We start from the raw sequence: 20,254 nt of genomic DNA, 5'->3' as shown, positions 1-20,254 counted from the left end.
CAGTCTCAAATGTGTTCTGCCCTAATCATAACAACTACTTGATTTTTCTTTTCTACAATGCCAGGGTTCCAGCAGAAATTGTTCATTATTTGGTTCTGACACAATGGCAGCCATGTTTAACACTTCAATGAATCTGAAGCACATGACACCAAACTCAAAACAGAAAGTAAAGGCCTGTTAATTTATAGCTAGAGAAGAGGAGATTTATATTTAACAAACATAAAACTGTAACAATATCCACACTTATGTCGGCACCATTTGCATTTCTTGTCTCTCAAATCTTGCCAGATTAAAAATCCTTTAAAGACATTAAGTATATGCTCACTGGTGGAATAACTACATGAATATCTTCCAATATCATTCCAAGACAAGACTTTCATGACCTTCTGTTTTAGTTGAAATATCATCCAAAATATTTAAAGTTCTACATCAAAATTTACACTCACACCCCAACTACTTCATCACTTTCCTGTTGTAAAAGTGCGTGTACAACTCTAGTCCTGGATGAGCACCAATCTTCTCCAGTTAAAAACATTTAGGAAACAACACAGACATAACCTGGGACCCAAGCAACAAACTTGGTGCTTTCAATAACCTGACCCACTCACCCCAAAATTCACAGAAGGAACAGATTGCATGGAACTTCAGTGTCCTAATGTTGAGGCTCTGTCTCTCAAGTCTCTTCTAAACATGACTCATACAATATGCTGCCAAACCTTCACCCACGGAGTTATGGAGATGACAAGTGTAAAGTGATGAATTTTGGAAAGTTAAAACCAGGGCTGGACGTATTCAATGAATGCCAGGGCCAGGAGGAGTGTTGCAGAACACAGGAATACATAGTTCCCTGAAAGTGGCAACACAGGTAGACAAGATGATTTAAAAAAATTTTTAAAAATTTTATTTACAGCGTGGTAACAGGCCCTTCCGGCCCAACGAGTCCGCGCCGCCCACTTTAAACCCATATTAACCTACCCGTACGTCTTTGCAATTTGGGAGGAAACCGGAGCACCCGGAGGAAACCCACACAGACACGGAAGAACGTACAAACTCCTTACAGACAGCGACGGGAATCGAACCCCGATCGCTGACGCTGTAATAGCGTCGCGCTAACCGCTACGCTACCGTGCCTGGAGAATGGCCTGCTTATCTTCATCAGATGGGGCACCGAGTACAAGAGTTGGGACATCATGTTACAACTGCACAAGTTGCTGGTGAGACTGCACCTGAAATAGTGTGTGTAGTTCTGGCTGTCATACTATAGGAAGGTTGTGATCAAGTTAAGAGGGTGCATAAAAGATTCACAAGCATATTTCTGGGACTGGAGGGCTCCAAGGAGAGATTGGATAGGCTGGGACTGTTTTCCCTGGAGCAAATGCTGAGGACGATCTTAATGAGGTTTATAACATCATGAGAGGCATAGTCACAGCTTTTCTCCCCAGGTTAAGGGAGTCTAAAATTGGAGGGAGTGGGGTTAAAGCGAGGAAGGTAATATTTAAAGGGCACCCAAGTGGTAGGTTTTTCCACACAGAGAGTAGTGGGTACATGGAACAAGCTCCCAGAAGTGGTAGAGGCAGGTACAATTAAAATGTTTAAAGACACTTGGACAGGTATATGGATCGGAAAGATTTAGAGGGACGTGGGCCAAATGCAGGCAAATGGGACTAGCTAAGGCAGGCACCTTGGTCAGCATGCTCTATGACTACTACAATGTCTTGCAGTCAACCTTCCATTATACCTTCACCTGATATCTGTGCCATATCTGGCAGTACCATTCACCCCTGCATTTGAACTACGATGGTTTCGAGAATCACAATTGCCTCACATTTAAACTTTTTCTTCCGCATGCTCACATTGCTTGCCCTTCGTGCCCCCACCCCCCCCCCCCCCCCACAGCTTTGCACAACTAGAAACTAGTGGCATCCTGTGCATCTTCAACTCCCTTCTCATAACCATAACTTTGCCTTCAGCTAGCCAGGGTTCAGACACTGAAATTCCCTGCATAATCTTTTGAAAATCTCCTAGAATCTACTTCTCTAATCTTTCAGTTATCCCATCTAATTATCTTTGGCTTCATGATCTTGGCTGATTATAATGAAGCACTACTAGATTTTGTCTACATTAAAAAAAGTGTTACACAAAAAAAACAGATGTTGTTGCTGTATAGGGTTACAAATTAACAATAACTGCATGGGCAAGGTAAAAGGGTGTGATTAGCGCAGTGAAACCGTACTTCAATAAGAGGAGTGAAAACTAGCAAAAACCCATACAAATGCAATTGGTAACACAATACCATGACCCCACACATATTCCTCACAACAAGGCACAGCTGCCAACTTCCTTATAAAAACTTTTTAGGACATCACCATGGCAACAGTGAGGTGTACAAAAATATTTGGTTTAAGTTTTTCCATTTTCAGGAGCTTAAGTGCATTCAGTAGCAAATATTATCAGCAACATCTGAGGTTAGAGTTTAGACAGACTATATGCTTACTCAGATTGAAAATGCAAGAGTGAAACAGAATGATCTTAGGAGCTTTTCCAAGATGAATCATCAAAGCAGCATTTACACTCTGTACAGGATTCAAAGGCCGAGATGACATTACCCTGTATAAGGAAATCTCTTAAGAGCAACAGTATGTTTTTTTTAAATAGAAACAGGATTAGAACAATCCCGAGTTTAAGTGACAAAATCATTTATTTCAGGAACACGAGTTACTACACTCATGTCGATAATCTAACTCCAGCATGGGATATTTATTATTGAACATATGTTATGAAATACATCCTTTGTCTCGAAGGTCTTGTTGAAATGCAAGTTACACACAAGAAGAAGCCTCCAATTATAACAAATGCAGGCAGAGAACAAGCCACCGCACTACTGAAAATGGAGCAGTGTAAAGGGAAAGCCATTGTGTACTGGAATCACTACTCCCCCGTCTCCTTAAGATGTACATGTTTATTTCTGAACCTCGTTAAGGATCCTATTGTATATACGGTCAAAGAATTGTGTAATTCTGAATCAGAGATCATGAATATATTGGGGCAGTGGGGCTGTACCGCGCCTAATTACCATATTCAAACGGCGCCCAGCCTCCTTTTTCTATCCGCAGAAGGTTGATGTAGAAATTATTTAAAAACAGTTTAAAATTGGTAAAAGAGAAGAGGGTGAGAACTTCTTGCTGGGGTGTACAGTCGCGCTGTTGAAATCAGTCGCCCACTAACCCTACGACGTTAAAACATCACTGACATATAAACAATGGGCACAGACCATCCCGATGATTCTACTGGGTCTGAAGACTGAAATCACAGCAGCAATTCCATCAAATAGAGACAACCTGCAAACTCTTAAATCACTTCTAAACGATCCGAGTCCCGAAAGAACAATCGCTCAGACTCAGCAGTTTCTCAGTCCACAGGGAGGTTTCAAGATCCCGAATTAACCATCAAATAAAACTGCTTTCCCTTTCTTTAAAGAAAAAAAACCCTCACAATCCATCCAAAGGGTGGCAGCAATAAAACAGGGCAACCCCCTCCCCCGCAATGTTCTGGGCAGCGTTAATGAGGAGTTTGAAAATACATTGGTACAGCAAAGACGACCTCGGAGACAAACCCCACCGGTCGGGCGGGCTGGCGAGCCTCGTGTCTCAATGCAGAGAAAGTCCACACCGGCTGTGCACCCCGGCACCAACCCCCATCTTCCACAGCTTCACAGCGACTCTCCCTATTCCCCCCTCCACCCCACACCCACCCAGCCAGCTCCTCGGAGACTCACACCGACAACCCCCACCTCCTCCCAGTCTCCCCTCCACAGCCGCGACCATACACCACCCCCCCACCCCGCCCCCGCTACACTCCAGAGGTTCCTCCGCACCCTCGCCTCCGCTGCAGCCGAGCCGCAAAACTCACCCCAATTCAGCGCCTGCAGGAGCAGAAGGAACCACACCGACCGCCGCATGTCCTCCCAGGATCTCTGTCCTTGTGGGATCCACTCGGTGCCGGCAGCCTCTCCCCCTCGCTCGCAGCTTCCCAACACGTCACACTCCCGCCCCAGGTGCCACTTTCTGTAACATTAAGAACTCCACACCGCAATCCTTGAACTTATGTCAAACCAAAAAAAAAGAAACAACTTTGAAAACTTTCTTTGAAAACCTACTCTCACACTCGAAGAAATAAAACCGATTATCAGGTACTCCCAAGTTTCTGCTCTCTGAACCCTGGAAGGCGGGCCGCACGCAGCGGGCAACAGCACCAAGGAAGCGTCTGGCAGGTAATTGGCGCAACGCAGGGGAGGGCGCGGCCAGCGGGCGGAGACCTCCGGCAGAAAGAGGAATCCAGCGGATTCATTCCCGCCTTGCGGGAACTCGGACTTTTCTGTCTGGTGTGTAAAGATTGGTTATTTTTTTAAATGAGCTCCTATTTTCAAAGCAGTCAGACTTAGTTATGGTTACATTAAGGTTTCTTGTTACAAAATTACACTGGGCTTGCTCATTTCTTCTGAGTGTGTTTCATTTCTGCTGTTAAAGGTTCTACTTGTATCAAAGTGGAATGCGTTATACTGTTAATGAATTTGTTTTATCAATCGTCTTTCAATTTTTATATCTAATTTGGGGTTCTCAGGTTTCTGTGTTATCAGCCAGAGTGGGTAGGTCGTGAATTCAAGCTGCAGAGGTTAACAGCAAATGTTCCTCATAGTCTCTTAAATGCTAAACCAAGAAGAGTGTTACATTATCAGAGACGTTTGTCCTTGTGAAGAGCTAAAGATCCATCCTCTCTCAAATAGAAGGAAAGGATACAGGGCAAAGAGGAATTTCTCTCCAGGTTCTATACTGTAGCTGGCACCAAAATTAAGGTGATTAATCCCCATGTCCTTCCCCTTATTCCATGGACCACTGTCCTCTCCTATCAGATTCCATCTTTTTTTCCACCCTTTGTCACCTCCCAACTTCTTGCATCATTCCCACTCTTCCCTTCCCCTCACCTGGATCTACCTATCACCTGCCAGCTCTCGCTCCACCCCTTCTTCCCCCCCACCTGTCTTTCATTCCCTCACCTAGATCTACCTATCACCTGCCAGCTCATGCTCCCCTCCCCCCCCCCCCCTATGCTTTTTATACTGGCTATCTCACTTTTTTCTTTCCAGTCCTGTTGAAGGGTCTTGACTGAAAATGTCGACTGTTCTTTTCCCTCCATAGATGCTGCCTGAACTGCTGAGTTCCTCTGTGTGTTGCACCAAAATTAGGTGATCTTGTGATATATTCCATTGCTGTTTGTGAGTCCTTTCTGTTGCAAGTTGACTGCCACTGGTCCTGCGTTGCAGTACAGACCAAAAATTTTCATTTGGGATTGCCAAAACTTCTATATAATTGTATATTTGCTCAGAAATTTATACCCTGTCAAAATACGCTTCATTGAACATATTGTGCCGACATTTTATCCTGCTCTATCTATCTAACCCTTCCCTCCCACATAGACCTCCATTTTTCTATCATCCATGTGGCTATCTAAGAGTCTCTTAAATGTCCTTAATGCATCTGCCTCCACAACCTCTGCCAGCAGTGCATTCCATGCACCCACCACTCTCTGTGTAAAAAAAACTTATCTCTGACATTCCCTCCCCCCCCCCATACCTTCCTCCAATCACCTTAAAATTATGGCCCCTCATGTTAGCCATTTTTGCCCTGGGAAAAAGTCTCTGGCTGTCCACTCAATCTATGCCTCTTATCATCTTGTACACCTCTATCAAGTCATCTCTCATCCTCCTTCGCTCCAAAGAGAAAAGCCCTAGCTCGCTCAACCTATCCTCATGAGACATGCCCTCCAATCCATGCAGCATCCTGTAAATCTCCTCTGCACCCTCTCTAAAGCTTCCATATCTTTCCTATAATGAGGTGACCAGAACTGAACACAATACTCCAAGTGTGGTCTAACCAGAGTTTTATACAGCTACAAACATTACCTTGCAGCTCTTGAACTCAGTCCCCTGATGAATGAAGGCCAACACACCATACGCCTTCTTAATAACCCTATCAACCGGCGTGGCAACCTTGAGGGATCTATGGACGTGGACACCAAGATCCCTCTATTCCTCCACATTGCTAAGAGTCCTGCCATTAACCTTGTATTCTGCCTTCAAATTCGATCTTAAACAGTGTATCACTTCACACTTTTCCAGGCTGAACTCCATCTGCCACTTCTCAGCCCCTCTCTGCATCCTATCAATGTCCTGTTGTAACCTACAGTAACCTTCTACACTATCCACAATACCAGCAACCTTTGTGTCATCTGCAAACCTACTAACCCACCCTTCCACATCCTCATCCAAATCATTTATAAAAATCACAAAGAGCAGGGGTCCCAGGACAGATCCCCGCGGAACACCACTCGTCACCACCCTCCAGGCAGAATACGCTCCATCTACAACCACCCTCTGTCTTCCATGAGTAAGCCAATTGTGAATCCACACTGCCAAGTTTCCCTGGATCCCATGCCTTCTGGCTTTCTGAATAAGCCTTCACTGAGGAACCTTATCAAATGCCTTACTAAAATTCATGTACACCACATCCACTGCTCTACCTTCATCAGTGTGCTTTGTCACATCTTCAAAGAATTCAATCAGGCTCATGAGGCATGACCTGCCCCTTGCAAAGCCATGCTGACTGTCCCTAATCAGCCTATGCTTCTCCAAATGCCCACAAATCTTGTCTCTAAGAATCTCCAGTAATTTGCCCACCACTGAAGTAAGACTCACTGGCCTGTAATTCCCAAGGTTGTCCCTACTCCCTTTCTTGATCAAAGGAACAATATTTGCCACCCCCCAATCATCTGGTACTAGTAGGTATCAATTCTACTCCACTTTTGCAATTCTGTTCCATTAATTTGAAACAAACTAAATTTTGGAATTAGAGTTGAGTTTATGGTGCTGCTGATCAAGGATGAGTAAATTGTTGAATTTGTATATGTACATCTTTTTAAGTTGCACTTGGCCAATTCATTGGTTCTGTGTGAATTGCCCTCCTACAAATAAAAAGCCAATTGCAGCAAAATAGAAAAGATGACTGGTTATAAAGACTGAATAAAGTGTATAAAACATGGCCTCAGTGCCACAATGAAGTTGTAGGGAAGATCATTTCACTGAGTGTATTATGGCTGCCTTCATACATCATGTTATTGAAATTTGTTCTGATCCGCTTGGCTGACTTCTGCCTTGAAATTGATACAAGATCATATGTGCAAGGATGATTATTAAGTACATCTTAACTCTACCTTCTGGAAAAATTCAACTATCTCCCTCAGAGCATTCTCTGCTACTCAACCATTTTACCTGAATCTCTGTACAAAGCATTGTTCACACATTGTTTGAATTTCCTGGCATGAATATTGAATCTGACTTCTGCTAGTTTGAACTTGCCTCCTCCTATTGCTGCATTTTAGTTTGAAGTTATGTTTTCATTTACTTTGTTTTTTACTGGCTCCAAAAAATATTTTCCTGTTAACTCTTTTTAAAGTTGAAAAGGACAAACTTCTCTAGCCTTTTCTCATACATCAGATCTCTGATATGAGCGTTATTATTAAAACAACTTGCCTTGTGGGCAGCTGCCACCATTTTAGATAATTGAATTCACTTGAAAGTAAAATCATGTGAGATGTAAAACAGACAGTCAATCCGATTCCATCAGTTTATCTTGACAGGTTAGATTATAATTCCACCCACCACCCCTGGGAATCAATGCCTTACCTATTTTATGAACTGTGACAAGAACATAAGAAGTAGAAGCAAGTGTAGGCCATTCATCCCTCTGAGTGCCTGCTCGGCCATCCGTTAAGATCATTGCTGGTGTTTTAACAGTGCCACTTTCCTGCAGTAATCCCCCATCACTTCCTTCCACTATTATCTAGATATCTGTTAATCTCTAACTGGAATACAGTGACTCAGTTTCTGCAGCCTCCTTGGATAGAGGTTCCAAAGATTCAGTGTACAATTGGTAGAAGAAAATTCTTTCTCATCTCAGTCTTGAATGGCTTAGCCTTTTGTATGAGACCATGACCCCTGGTTCTAGATACCCTAGCCAGGAGAAGCGTCATCCTCACAGCTAATCCATTAGGCCACATGAGAATTCTGTATGTTTCAATGAGATCAATGAAATATTAGAGAGCAAAGAGTCCAGTGAAAATGAGGATTCATCAAAAATAGTACAAGTAATTGTAGTAGTTGGTGAGCTGATAAACCCAGAGCCAAGAACCAGGGGTCAAAGTCTCAGAATAATGGGTAGGCTCTTTGGAACTGAGATGAGGAGAATCTTTTTCATGCAGAGGAGGGTGAATCTTTGGAATTCTCTACTGTAGAAGATCAACCATGTTCGTAATGAATGGTGGAGCAGACACAAAGGGCCGGATGACCTACTCCTGCTCTGGATTCTTTTGTTCTCATTCTTCTAAATGATAAGAAGTGTATGCCCAGTCTGCTTAATGTCTCCTTGTAAGACAAATTTTCCATCCCAGGAATCAATCATTGCAGTCCCTCTATCACAAATTTATTCTTCTGCAGTTAGGGAGAAGATGTGGTCTTACCAGGGCCATATATAATTGGACCAAAATGGCCTCTTGGAATAAAGGCCAACATGCCATTTGCCTTTTATTCCCACATATTAACTTTCAGTGATGCATATACAACATCAGGTTACATTGAATGCCAACACCGCTCACCTTATCTGTATTCAATATTTCTACTTCTACGAAAAAAGATTACCTCATTTTTTTGACATTATATTTCCACCTGCCATGTACTCATCTATTTACTTAACCTGATACTGTTATTGTAATATTTTAGCTGCCAGAATTGGGCACAGTGCACAATATGCAGCCTTAACATGTACTGTACTTATTTGGCTGTATAATTGGTTTGTTGATTGATATAACACAGTGATCGTGCACCAGCAACATCAAGTTTCCCAAAACATCTGGAGATTTTACTATTTTTTTTCTTAACTTACTCAACATATTCCATAGAGTACCTATGTTCTCTATTTGTTTTCTTCCTATGGGCAAAATTTAAAGGAGTTATGGAATGATCAGATTATTTTATGGGGAAAGGTTGGAAGGACTAGACTTGTATTCCTGGAATTTAGTAGCAGATGTTTGTTTGGTCCTCTTGTGAGAGAATCTGGAACTAGAAATCACTGTTTTAAAACAAAGGGGTCCCCCATTTAAAACAGGGAAGAGTTGATTTTTTTCCTCAAATGATCACAAGTCTTCGGAACTCTTTCTGAAAGATTGATGGAATCAGAATCTTTGAATTTTTTTAAGGCAGAGGTGGACAGGTTCTTGGTAAGCAATGAGATGAAAAGTTACCTTGGTTAGAAGAGTGCAGAATTATGGTTAAAATAAGGTTTACCATGATCTTACTAAATGGTGGAGTAGGCTTCAGGGCCAAGTTGCCTATTCCTATCCCTAATTCATATGTTTGTATCTAAATCAATCATGTTTTAAGTTGCAGAGAAGAGTGAGGGTGTGAAGTGAACAAAGGGAATGTTTGTGGGTGGAAACCAAAAGAGACTAAATGAGGTGATGGCCTTGGCTGAGGGAGGGTAGTATAGGTTTAGTAATCACAGCTGATCTGCCTGGATTTGTGAATAGAAGGAGATGAATGAGGCTGGGGGGGGGGGGGGGGCCCCCGTAATAGCAAAAAAAAATGTGCTAGAACTGTGTAACATAAAACACAAAAGTTGCTGGAAATCTAACACAAAAGAGAATAATGGAAATATGTACCAGGTCAAGTAACATCTGTGGAGACAGAAAAAGTGTGTTAACATTGCAGGTTGATGGCTTTTTATTTGAACAGGCTAGTTCTGGTACAGACAGGAAAGACAGATTTCTTGAAATCGTTGCATTCAGTGTTGATTCTTGAATGCTGTAATGTGCCTAGTTGAAGGATAAAATACTGTTTCTCAAGCTTGAATTAGCTTCATTGGAACAGTGTGGGAGATCAAAGACAGTGAAATCAGAGTGGGAGTGAGATGGAAAACTACAATGATAATCAGTGGAAATTGTGTCCACCTTGCGGATTGAATGGAGTTTGGTTTCTCCGAAGTAGAGATGACCATTTTGTGAGCAGCAAATGCATGAATATGAAGAAATATAAGTGAATTGCTCATTTACTTGGAAGGAGTGGTTACCTCACTGAAAAGTGGAAAGAGAAAAGTTAAAGCTGCAGGTTACATGGGAAGATGCCATGAGAAAATATTAGTTGAGACGAAAGAGTGAACTAGGGAGTCGTGGAGGAAATGTGCCCTTTGAACTGCTGAAGGGGATGTAGTAACAGAATTAATTGAAGAAACCACTGATACATGCTGGTAATTCTTGAAACCTTCAAATTGTAATTCAAAGCTCTTCTCATGTCACCTTATTTCTCACAAAATCCTGGACTACTGATCTGAGACTTTGTGAATATTCTTGACAGCAATTTCGGAATTCAATTTTGGAACCATGATTAATTGCATTTAATATTTACCATCTGAAAGTTAATTGAAAACATCATATGAGCTGAGCAAATGTTAGTCCCACTTATATCATTTGGTGCACTTTTTAAAAAAATGTTGGATATCTTAAGCATCTTCATGTTAAGTCTCGCCCAACCCCAGATAATCCCCAAAAGACCGAAGCAGGTGAATGGAGCAATTGTTTTCCACAACTTCGTACTATTGGCACCAATCATGAGTGCTGAATCTGAACACACAAAATTTTGTCTGATGTTTATATGAATTCAAGCCACATCAAATACAAACATAATCATCCTTTCTTTCCCTTCTGAGTCATTTCCATCAAAAGAACCTTGTTTTATAATAACCTTTCAATTTAGAGGAACGGAGTTGATGACATAATATTGCTCTGTTTCTATTGAGAAATTTTAGTCCAGTTTTTTCTGTTTTTTTAAAATTTATTTTTCTTTAGCTTAGTTTGGTTTGATATATTGTTTATAATTTTTCTTATTGTTTTGGGGTTTTTTCTTTTTTTATATTTTATAATAAATCTTTTTCTTTTATATTCATTCACTAACAGATCATTGGATCTACAGATGTTTTTTATACTCTATTGTTCTTTATGATTATCCATGTCATGATTGTTCTCCTGATCTCTTTGTATTACATGTATAAACATTGATATATTAATCTGTATTAATTTGAAAACTAATAAAAAGGTTGAAAAAGAAAGAAAGAAAAGAACCTTGTCATTCATCATGCTATCAATGTAATTGCAACCCTGTCTGCTTCCAATGAGTATAATGATGACAAGAGATTGTGAATTGGTATTGGTTTAGTATTGCCACTTGTACCGACGGACAGTGAAAAACTTGTCTTGCATACCGATCGTACAGGTCAATTCATTACACAGTGCAGTTATATTGAGTTAGTACAGAGTGCATTGAGGTCATAACATATCTCATGGTGCTTCACAAAAAAGAGCAAATGCAGAAGAAGGAGGATGGATTGACATTGGTGGGTTTTTGAACAGTGGGCACAGGGGCACAGCTGGTAGAACTGCTGCCTCACAGCTTCAGAAATACGAGTTTAATCCTGATCTCAGTACTGTCTGTGTGGACTTTGAACGTTACCATGTGGGCTCCCCTCAGTGCTCTGGTTTCCTCCCACATTCCAAAGACGTGCAGGTTTGTAGGTTAATGGGCCACTGTGAATTTTCCCCAGTGTGTGGGTAAATGGTAGGCTCTGAGGGGAATTGATGAGAATATGGGGAGAATAAAAACAATGATGTAGGATAAATGTAAACGGGTGGTTGAAGGTTGGCATGGACTCAGTGGGCCGAAGTGCCTGATTCCATGCTGTATCGCTCTATGACTCTATGAGGGTTGGTGATAACATTTTCAAAGCAGCAAGAACAGAACCAGAGAAAGGTATATGTTAACAATGAAAAGTTCCATAAGGAACAGGAAGGGTTTGTCTCATCCTATGGAAGTCAACCTCCACCAATTCTAGAATTTTAACAGCTGTTTCAAATTTCTATCTTGTGAACAATGAATTGAAATTAACCTTGGACTTAAATAGGATAGAATTTGTTATAAATGGTGAAAAAATAAAAGTAATAGACTTACAAAGAGAGTTAGAGGTTCTTGTACATAGATCATTAAAATTTCATGGACAAGTACAAAAAATTACTTGAATACCAGTGTGTGTTCCAGAGGATTGGAGATACAGAAAATAGTTGTTATTCTGCAGCAGTATAAAGCTCTCACTAGACCATGGCTGGAGTACTCTTTCTGTGTTCCAAACCTTAAATTGAACATAATGACCTATGAGGGAGTACTGTGCTGGTTTATCAGAATGGTATTGGCAAACCAAGGATTACATTACAAGAAAGCTAACTAACAGTGTATTCCCTGCAGTTTAGATGGTAAAGGCTGATTGAATCAGAGATTTCAAGATATTAAAGTCAACTAAAAGGATAAAAAGAGGGAAACTATTTCCACTGGTCGGGGAATCCAGGGCTCGAATCTAAAAATTAGACCTAGGTTTTACAGGATTGAAAAGAAAACCGCTTCCATACAAAAAGATTGGTGGAAATTTGGAACTCTTTCATTTATGACAATTGATTCTAGTTGAACTGCTAATTGTGAAGTGGACATTGATATTTTTGAAAATCACAGGTATTAAGGGATTGAGGAGATGATTGGTATTTGGAATAAGGTCACAGATCTTGGTGAATGGTGGAACAGGCTAAATGGCCTCTTTCAGTTCCTGTGTTCTCTAAAAGTGGCACAACAATGGGATCAAGGATATTTATAGTGGGATTCACAAAAGTAACAAGTGTGGAAAGCACAATAGTGAGATGAAGATAAAGTGATGAAAACCCAGGGTGAATCTTTTATGTTATGGGAATCTGTGGAGACAAAAAGATCCATGTGTTTGTCATGCTTAGAATTGATAAGGAGAAAAGGACTGAGACACCTTGGCAAAGAGAAGAGTAACCGTGAGTTGCCCTTTCTCTTTAAAATGATCAGATGTAGATCTGACTGTAGCTCTGATGAAAGAGGACAAAATACGATAAAGTTTAACATGGTTGTGCAAATCTCATAATAACTGAGTCATCTGTATACCAACTAATCTTGTGGTTGTGGTTCATTCACTTGAATTTGGGAGTGTTCTGATGAAGATAGCCATACCTTCATCAGAACACTCCCACTTAGTCAGAAGTAGAGGCAATACATTGACATTAAACAAGGTTCAGTACATCAATACTGGTATCATTGGCTGGAGGAGAGTCAGACAAAAGTCGGTTAGGAATTAAGGTCATAATTCACAGAAAGGAGAGGTTGAGAAATAGTTCCACACATCTCCAAAAGGAACAGTGTTATGTTGCTGAAAATAAGCTTAACTTGAAGTACAGCAATTTAATGTGAATTTCTGGGCAGGAAATCCATTCCTGATTTTCCACCAGGATTTTCTTTGTGTCGGCATCTTTTTTCCTAGGGGACAACTATCACAAATTTGTCAACAGCTAATTGTGAAAAATCACAATCAGAGTGATTTTTCAGCCTTGTTAGTCTGAAAACTACAGTTATTATTTGTTCCCAGAACAACCAGGATCTTCCAATCCTCTTTTCCCTGAAACTCTGCAGTTTAATGGGACAACACTCAACTGCATTGTTGGTCCTCACTATGGTCTGTGATCTTAAATACAAGCTCCCTCAGGTGCCTTGACTATTTTGCCAGTGGAGGTCAACATGACAGTCAGTGTCAGCTTCCTGGTCTCAGGATCATTCCAAGCTTCACCTGCTGATCTTCACCATATCTCATGGTTTGCTGATCACTGCTGCATGATCACAGCCAAACTCTACATTGAAGGAGGGAAGATTTCCCTATATTTCCTTAAACCTGCAGGAGCAAGCAGAGAAAGCATTGGTGTTTACTTGTGCATGCATTCATAGACTTCCTTCATGTCCTTGCAGAGATTTCCCTGATGATCTATGCTAGGTGTTCTTGGGGCCACTGTGAGCCCTGTCACAAAGAACACGTCTTGCACAAACATAGTTCTTCGACAAACCTGAACAGATTCCCCTCACCCTCTGGGAGCAAGTACATATCTCCCTCACGTCATTGTGTAGAGTTACAAAATCTCCTGGTGAAATATTTTTATGATACTTGGGATGTTGATGCAACTGCTATAAAACATATTGTAACAGAACAAATGTCCCTGCCCTATTAAACAAGTTAGACTTCGTGGGAGTACCAATAATAACAAATAAACAGCCCACTGGAATGTTCCCTTGAAGATAAGGTCACAGGCTTATAGCAATCTTCATAATAACATCCATGGCAATACAGATGACGGTACATAGGAAATACTTCATTGACCTGTTGGCTACAGATAGGCTATGGAATATAGAATGTAAAAGTAATAAAATGAGTCAGAGGCTTCTTTCTGAAACAATTAACCCATATAGAAAAGTGGGGAAAGGTAATAGGTTTGTGAATGTAAATGGTTGAAGAAATGTGACTGCTAATAATAGAACTATTGAATACGAAAGACCTTTGGAAGGATGTGACATTGACTGCTTGATTGAAGCAGAAGGATGCTTTGTTATGTTTGGATCTTGATCGTGGCAGGGGTTTCATCTTGGGTTGATCAAGCTGATAAATAAATTTTCACACATTGGTCAGGAAAATGTTCATCTATGATTTGTAAATTTAGAGTTAAATGATACAAATCATATGTAACTATGTTTAGAGTATAATAATCACTGTTTTAGGTATGACCTTTACTTTAGCACAGAACTCTGTATCTAGGTGGCTTCCTTGCATTTCGTCAAGTAACTTGATGAACAGAGGAGCCTCATATTCGACTAATTACTTTGGTGTGGAGGATGATTGAAACCCTACAACAGTTGCAGTATTCATTCATTCTGTAGCAAAACTTCACTGTAGTGGAAAGTGTTGCATGCATTGTGGTATGTCTCTTTAAGAGCAGACTGCAACGATAGCAGTGGTTAAATGTTGACAGCTGTGAGAATTTGCAACATTAGGGAATGCCACACCAAATTAATAATATCAGTTTCAGCACAGCATTATGCAAGGAAACCCAGCAATGCCATTCTTTGAATCTTACAATTGAAGTTGTGGGTTAATTGGAACTTTCATAAATGACGTTACAGTGACCCAAACTGCCTTGATGCCAAAAAAAAAGGCGTGGAAAAATTTCTAGGCCTTAAGAGTTTTCCCTACACCTGAATAATGAAATCTTGGGTGGAAAGGGAGACAAGGATTGTGTGGGCCTCTATTGATGCACTGTCCAAGTCCACTAAAGTACTGCTTACCCTGAAACAGCATCAATCAGATTTCCAGAGATGGCTCTGCAGGACTTTACTATTACCGTCAGGGAGCAGAACAGTCACATTCCAAGATCTATTTGCTGGCCTTTGCAGGGTTCTAGAGGCTCTGAAGACAGTTGTGTGATCTTGGCAACACTAGGTGCTTACACTGGTCAACCTAGTATCATGGGAGTGTGGTTATTGAGATTCCTGTCTTTCTAAGATGTCGGGTTCCTTCTTGCAGCTGCTGGCTCTTAAGCAGTACCCTCACCGGTACACCCAAGTCTACTCCTCCGAACTGCAGACAAGCCCATTGGTACTTCACTGTTTTGAGCTGGCCATTCCTGGGGATCATGAGAGGACACTTCAGCTGAGAACAAGACCACCCAGCAGCCAGGTGACAGGCACTGGAGAGGCATCAAGGTGTGGCCCACATGGAAAACCAGAAGAACTAAGGGGCACTAGTTGTGAGTAGATTTTGATTCAGTCTTTCAGCAAGTTTCGTCTGTAATCAAATATTTTGTTCCATTAGAGTTGTTGCTATTCCATTGTGCATCTTGTGTGTGAAGACTTTTATCTGACTGTAGACTCTTTTCATGCTTTACATCCCTCATTTCCTTATACTTACTTCACTGAGGTAAGTCAGCCAAATGTACTGTAGGGCTTGTAGAGCTGCACAGTGCACAAGTTGACTGTCTAAGTAAATGATGCAATTTGTACCCTGTTGTCACCTGCTGCAAGAGCATGAAGTCAGTTTCTTGTGTGATGCTTGTCCACTTTTTGGGAAACCTCCACACCATCATTCAGAGCGAACAATGAGCCTAGCTGTGTGAGGGCAATCTAGGGTGTCATGAGGCTGCACAGAGTTACCCAGGCTGTCTTAATGTGTCTGGCATCATAGAACAATCCGTGCTCTCACCAGAGCCTACAGTTGTTGGGATCCTTTACAGCAGGATGATTTAATAGTTGCAGTAATTGTGGATTCATGTAGATGGGTCAAAGGCTTACACTGATGAATTACTGTTATTGTCAGACTGCAAGACCTGGGCCTATGTACGTCCCTCTGCAATTGGATCCTCAACTTCCTCACTGGGAGAACACAATCAGTACAGATTGGAAACCTCACCCGCTCCTCACTGACCATCAACAAAGCGCACCTCAGCGCTGCATGCTTAGCCCCTGCTCTACCATCTCTATATCTATGAGTGTGTGGTTAAGCATAGCTCCAACGCCACCTACAAATTCACTGATGACACCATGGTTGTTGGCAGAATCACAGATGGTGACGAGGAGGTGTACAGGAGTGAAATAGGTCAGCTGGTTGAGAGGTGTCGCAACAGCAAGCTTGCGCTCAGTGTCAGCAGAACCAAGGAGATGATTGTGGACTTTAGGAAGGGGATGTCAGACGAATATATACCGTCATCACTGAAGGGTCTGCGGTGGAAAAGGTGAGCAGTTTCAAGTTCCTGGGTGTCGACATCTCGGAGGATCTATCCTGGACCCAGCACCATACAGCCATGAAGGTGGTGCACCAGCATCTCTACAATCTTAGAAGTTTAAGGAGATTTGGCGTATCATTGAAGACTCCGACAAACTTCTACAGATGTACAGTGGAAATCATTCTAACTGGTTGCATCACAGCCTGCTATGGAAACTCCAAATCACAGGGATGCAAGGGGCTACATAGAGTGGTGAACTCTGCCAGTTTCATCACAGGTACAGTTCTCCCCACCATTGACAACATCTTCAAGAGGCAATATCTCAGGAAGGCGGCATCAAGCATCCGGGACCCCCAGCATCCGGGCCATGTCCTCTTCTCATTGCTGTCATCAGACAGGAGGTACAGGAGCCTGAAGACCCACACCTCAAGGTTCAATAACAGCTTCTTCCCCTCTGCCATCAGGTTCTTGAACTGACCTGAGAAACCCAAATTCTACCTCGGATTATATTTCCCTCAACTAGCACTAATGTCATTATGTTTATTTTCGTTTATTTTGTTGTGTAAGTTAGGTATAATTTATGTTTGTAATGTACTATGCTGCTGCAAAAAAACTAATTTTCATGGTATTTATACCCTGGGTATGTATGTCCATAACAATAAACTTGAACTTGACTTGTTGCAGCATGGTGGACTCGGGTCAATGTTCAGTGTGAGCAGTTTGCACAGTAAGTAGTGATCCTGGAGAGTGGTGTGCAGCAGGCTGGCTACAAATGCAGGTTTAGTGAGATCAGCCCCTTAAGTAGCTTTGTTTCTGACCAATCAAATAGCTAGTTGTTCTAGTAGTGAACAACGACTGACATTTTTCAGACCACTGTGGTTGAAAACCTATGGTTTTCATCGTGGTTGCTGATAATGAGTTTTGAGCGTTATCCGACTGTTGATGTCATTTAGGCAAGTTAGATGCTCGCAAAACTGAACTCGTAAACACTAAGATATTGACCAACTCTGAATATAAGATGTTAATAACTGAGTTTAAGACACCCAGAAATGTGGCCAAAGTTGCTTCACTCTGGAAGCTGTATTCAACACTGTGAGCCTTTTTTATTTAGCTTTGTGCAAATGGCTCTCAAGCCCAAGAAGTTTAGATGAAAGTCAGCTACTGTGAATGCTGGAAATCTGAAATGGAACATAAAACACAGTAGAAGTACAGAGCAGTGGAGAATGTTTGGAATTCTCTGTGGAGGGTTGTGGAAGCTACATCACTGGAGATATTTTGACAATGTTTTTTTGAAAGACTGGCAAATTCAGAGCTCAGGGGAACTGGCACATAAGAGGAATTGAATCCTTGGATGGATCAGCTGTGATCATATTGAACAGAGGTGATATTGAATACAAGTCCAGGTGGCCTTCTCCTGTTCCTATTTCTTGTGTTGTTGTACAGCACGTGAACAGTAAACCTAACCAAGTTTGGAGGAGAATCAACTTTATTGACATCTTGGGCCTTTCATGGCAGTTGATTGAAATGGCTGAATATTTTATGAAGTTACAAGAATTGTATCTCTAGGCTGTAACAACGTGGATCTGAAATTCATACACTTCCTTGCGCGTGCCTCCATGCTGTTTTTCCCAGTTCTATCATGTTGATCATCCATCTTACAGTGTATGTCTGAAAGACACGTATTCATAAGTTGTCCAGAAATGAGTGAAACTGGCAGCATTTCTGGAGGTGAATGTGACTTTGTAGTTTTGTAAGAAGTGATAACCACCTTGCTTCTGTGTTTTCCTTTCAGTAAGTGTAATATGGATGACTCACCTTAGTATTCACATAAATTTCTCCACTTCATCGTTAATGCATGTCAGTTTTACAAAGTATGAAAGCTAACCAGATGGCAAATGTCCTCTAGCCTTCACCTATGAATGCCAATTTGTCATCTGTCCTCACTGCTACCACAGTGGCGCAGCTAGAAGAGCACAGCCTCACAGTGCTAGAGATCCGGGTTCAATCCTGATCCTGGGTGCTGCCTGTGTGGAGTTTGTACATTCTGCCTGTGCTTGCATGGGTTTCTCCTGGGTGCTGTGGTTTTCTCCCACATCCCAAAGATGTGAGGGTTGGTAGGTTAATTGGTCACTGTAAATTGCCCCCAGTACGGGGCGAATGTCTGGGACAAGTTGATGAGAGTATGGGGAGAATGAGAAATGAAATCAAGACAGGTTGTTGACGATCAGCACAGACTCGGTGGCCTGTTTCCATGCGTATGCATCTAAAACTCAGTGGCTCACTACTTTGTGGACATCCAACAGAGCAAAGGGATAAAGCTTCCGGATGATAGATTTCACTGAGAATTTCTACTATAGTCAGTGACAATTACAAACAAATGATCACCAGAGTGCAAGGCTGCAAAAATTAACACCAGTATTAACCCTTGGGTCTTTGGGTAATTCTAAAATTTGCTCTGATTCTTGCAGGTTTTACATGATGGTTGCTTGACATGCTGCACATTGGTTATGTTTTCAACCAAGTAGTCTATTCCAAGAATAGTTTCTTCTTCCATTGCAATTGTTTTATTTTCACAATTACTCAATGGCCTTTCTAGACAACATCTATAATGCATTCTGTAAGTGACTATGGGAGGACAACGTGATTGCCTTATAACGTAAGAACTGAGGTAGATGCAATCGAGAATTCACAGCAAACCTTATGCAAATCTAGTGATATGTGCAATTTAGTGAGGGGATTCTGTTTCTATGATATGTTTTGAGACTGTATTGGTGTCTTACACAATAATAGAGCAAAACCCCTGTTGCAGCTTTGATTTCATTAGGTACCATTGATTTTGGCAGTCACACTCACATAACCATTATGCTATTCTGTAACCTTTTCATTGCAACTACTGGGTTGATTATCAACAGTGCCTGAGTGACCTCTGCAATATGAAGAGCTGATATTGTATTAAAACACAGAGAAGTATCACAGTCATGGTAGAATGTAATCTTGATTTGGAGGTCATTTGCAATGAAAACATTTTTAGAAGAACTGTTAAAGGTATACTACCATTGTAAGGAAATATCCTATAGCAGTTCCTCACTGAGTTAGAGACAAATGACAGTGAAGGTTGTTATAGGTTTGTTTACACATCGCATACATTGATGCACCAGTATCAACCAGTACTTTGATGTTTTTATAGATGTTCACTTCTCCCCATAGCCAAGTGTTCTGATGAGTATGGTGAATAATGAATGCATGCTAAGGATCATTAGAATTGTTGTTGATCTCTGCATTGCCTTCGGCACGGTTATATTGCTGAATTGTGACGCACTGCCTTTGCTGAATGACAAACTTTTGCTAAGTGGTTGAGTTTTCCACATGACATGCACTGTTTTGCTTTGGTAGGACATTTTGCGTTGTGGGACAACTGTGTGTGACCACAATAACAACACTATTTTGGGTGCTGCCTTTCTCACTGATGTAACAGGAGTGTTTTGTTTAATTGTCA

General features: G+C 41.3%; 1 protein-coding gene and 1 long non-coding RNA gene across 2 annotated transcripts in view; one reads left to right on the top strand and one right to left on the bottom strand.

Moving 5' to 3' along the window:
• The window catches only part of LOC127570073 (prostaglandin F2 receptor negative regulator-like), a 51,876-nt gene extending 46,969 nt beyond the window's left edge, over nt 1-4,907 (bottom strand). The window contains exon 1 of the mRNA XM_052015330.1: nt 3,910-4,907. Coding sequence (XP_051871290.1) covers nt 3,910-3,958 — 49 coding nt within the window. The 5' untranslated portion in view covers nt 3,959-4,907. The remainder of the gene's footprint in view (nt 1-3,909) is intronic.
• The window catches only part of LOC127570075 (uncharacterized), a 34,035-nt gene continuing 18,108 nt past the window's right edge, over nt 4,328-20,254 (top strand). Inside the window, exons 1-2 of the long non-coding RNA XR_007956296.1 lie at nt 4,328-4,381; nt 15,564-15,786. This is a non-coding gene — a long non-coding RNA (uncharacterized LOC127570075). The remainder of the gene's footprint in view (nt 4,382-15,563; nt 15,787-20,254) is intronic.

Source organism: Pristis pectinata, chromosome 4 (genome assembly GCF_009764475.1).
Source record: "Pristis pectinata isolate sPriPec2 chromosome 4, sPriPec2.1.pri, whole genome shotgun sequence".
In the NCBI taxonomy this organism is placed as follows: domain Eukaryota; kingdom Metazoa; phylum Chordata; class Chondrichthyes; order Rhinopristiformes; family Pristidae; genus Pristis; species Pristis pectinata.
This window is presented reverse-complemented; position numbering and strand designations above follow the sequence as displayed.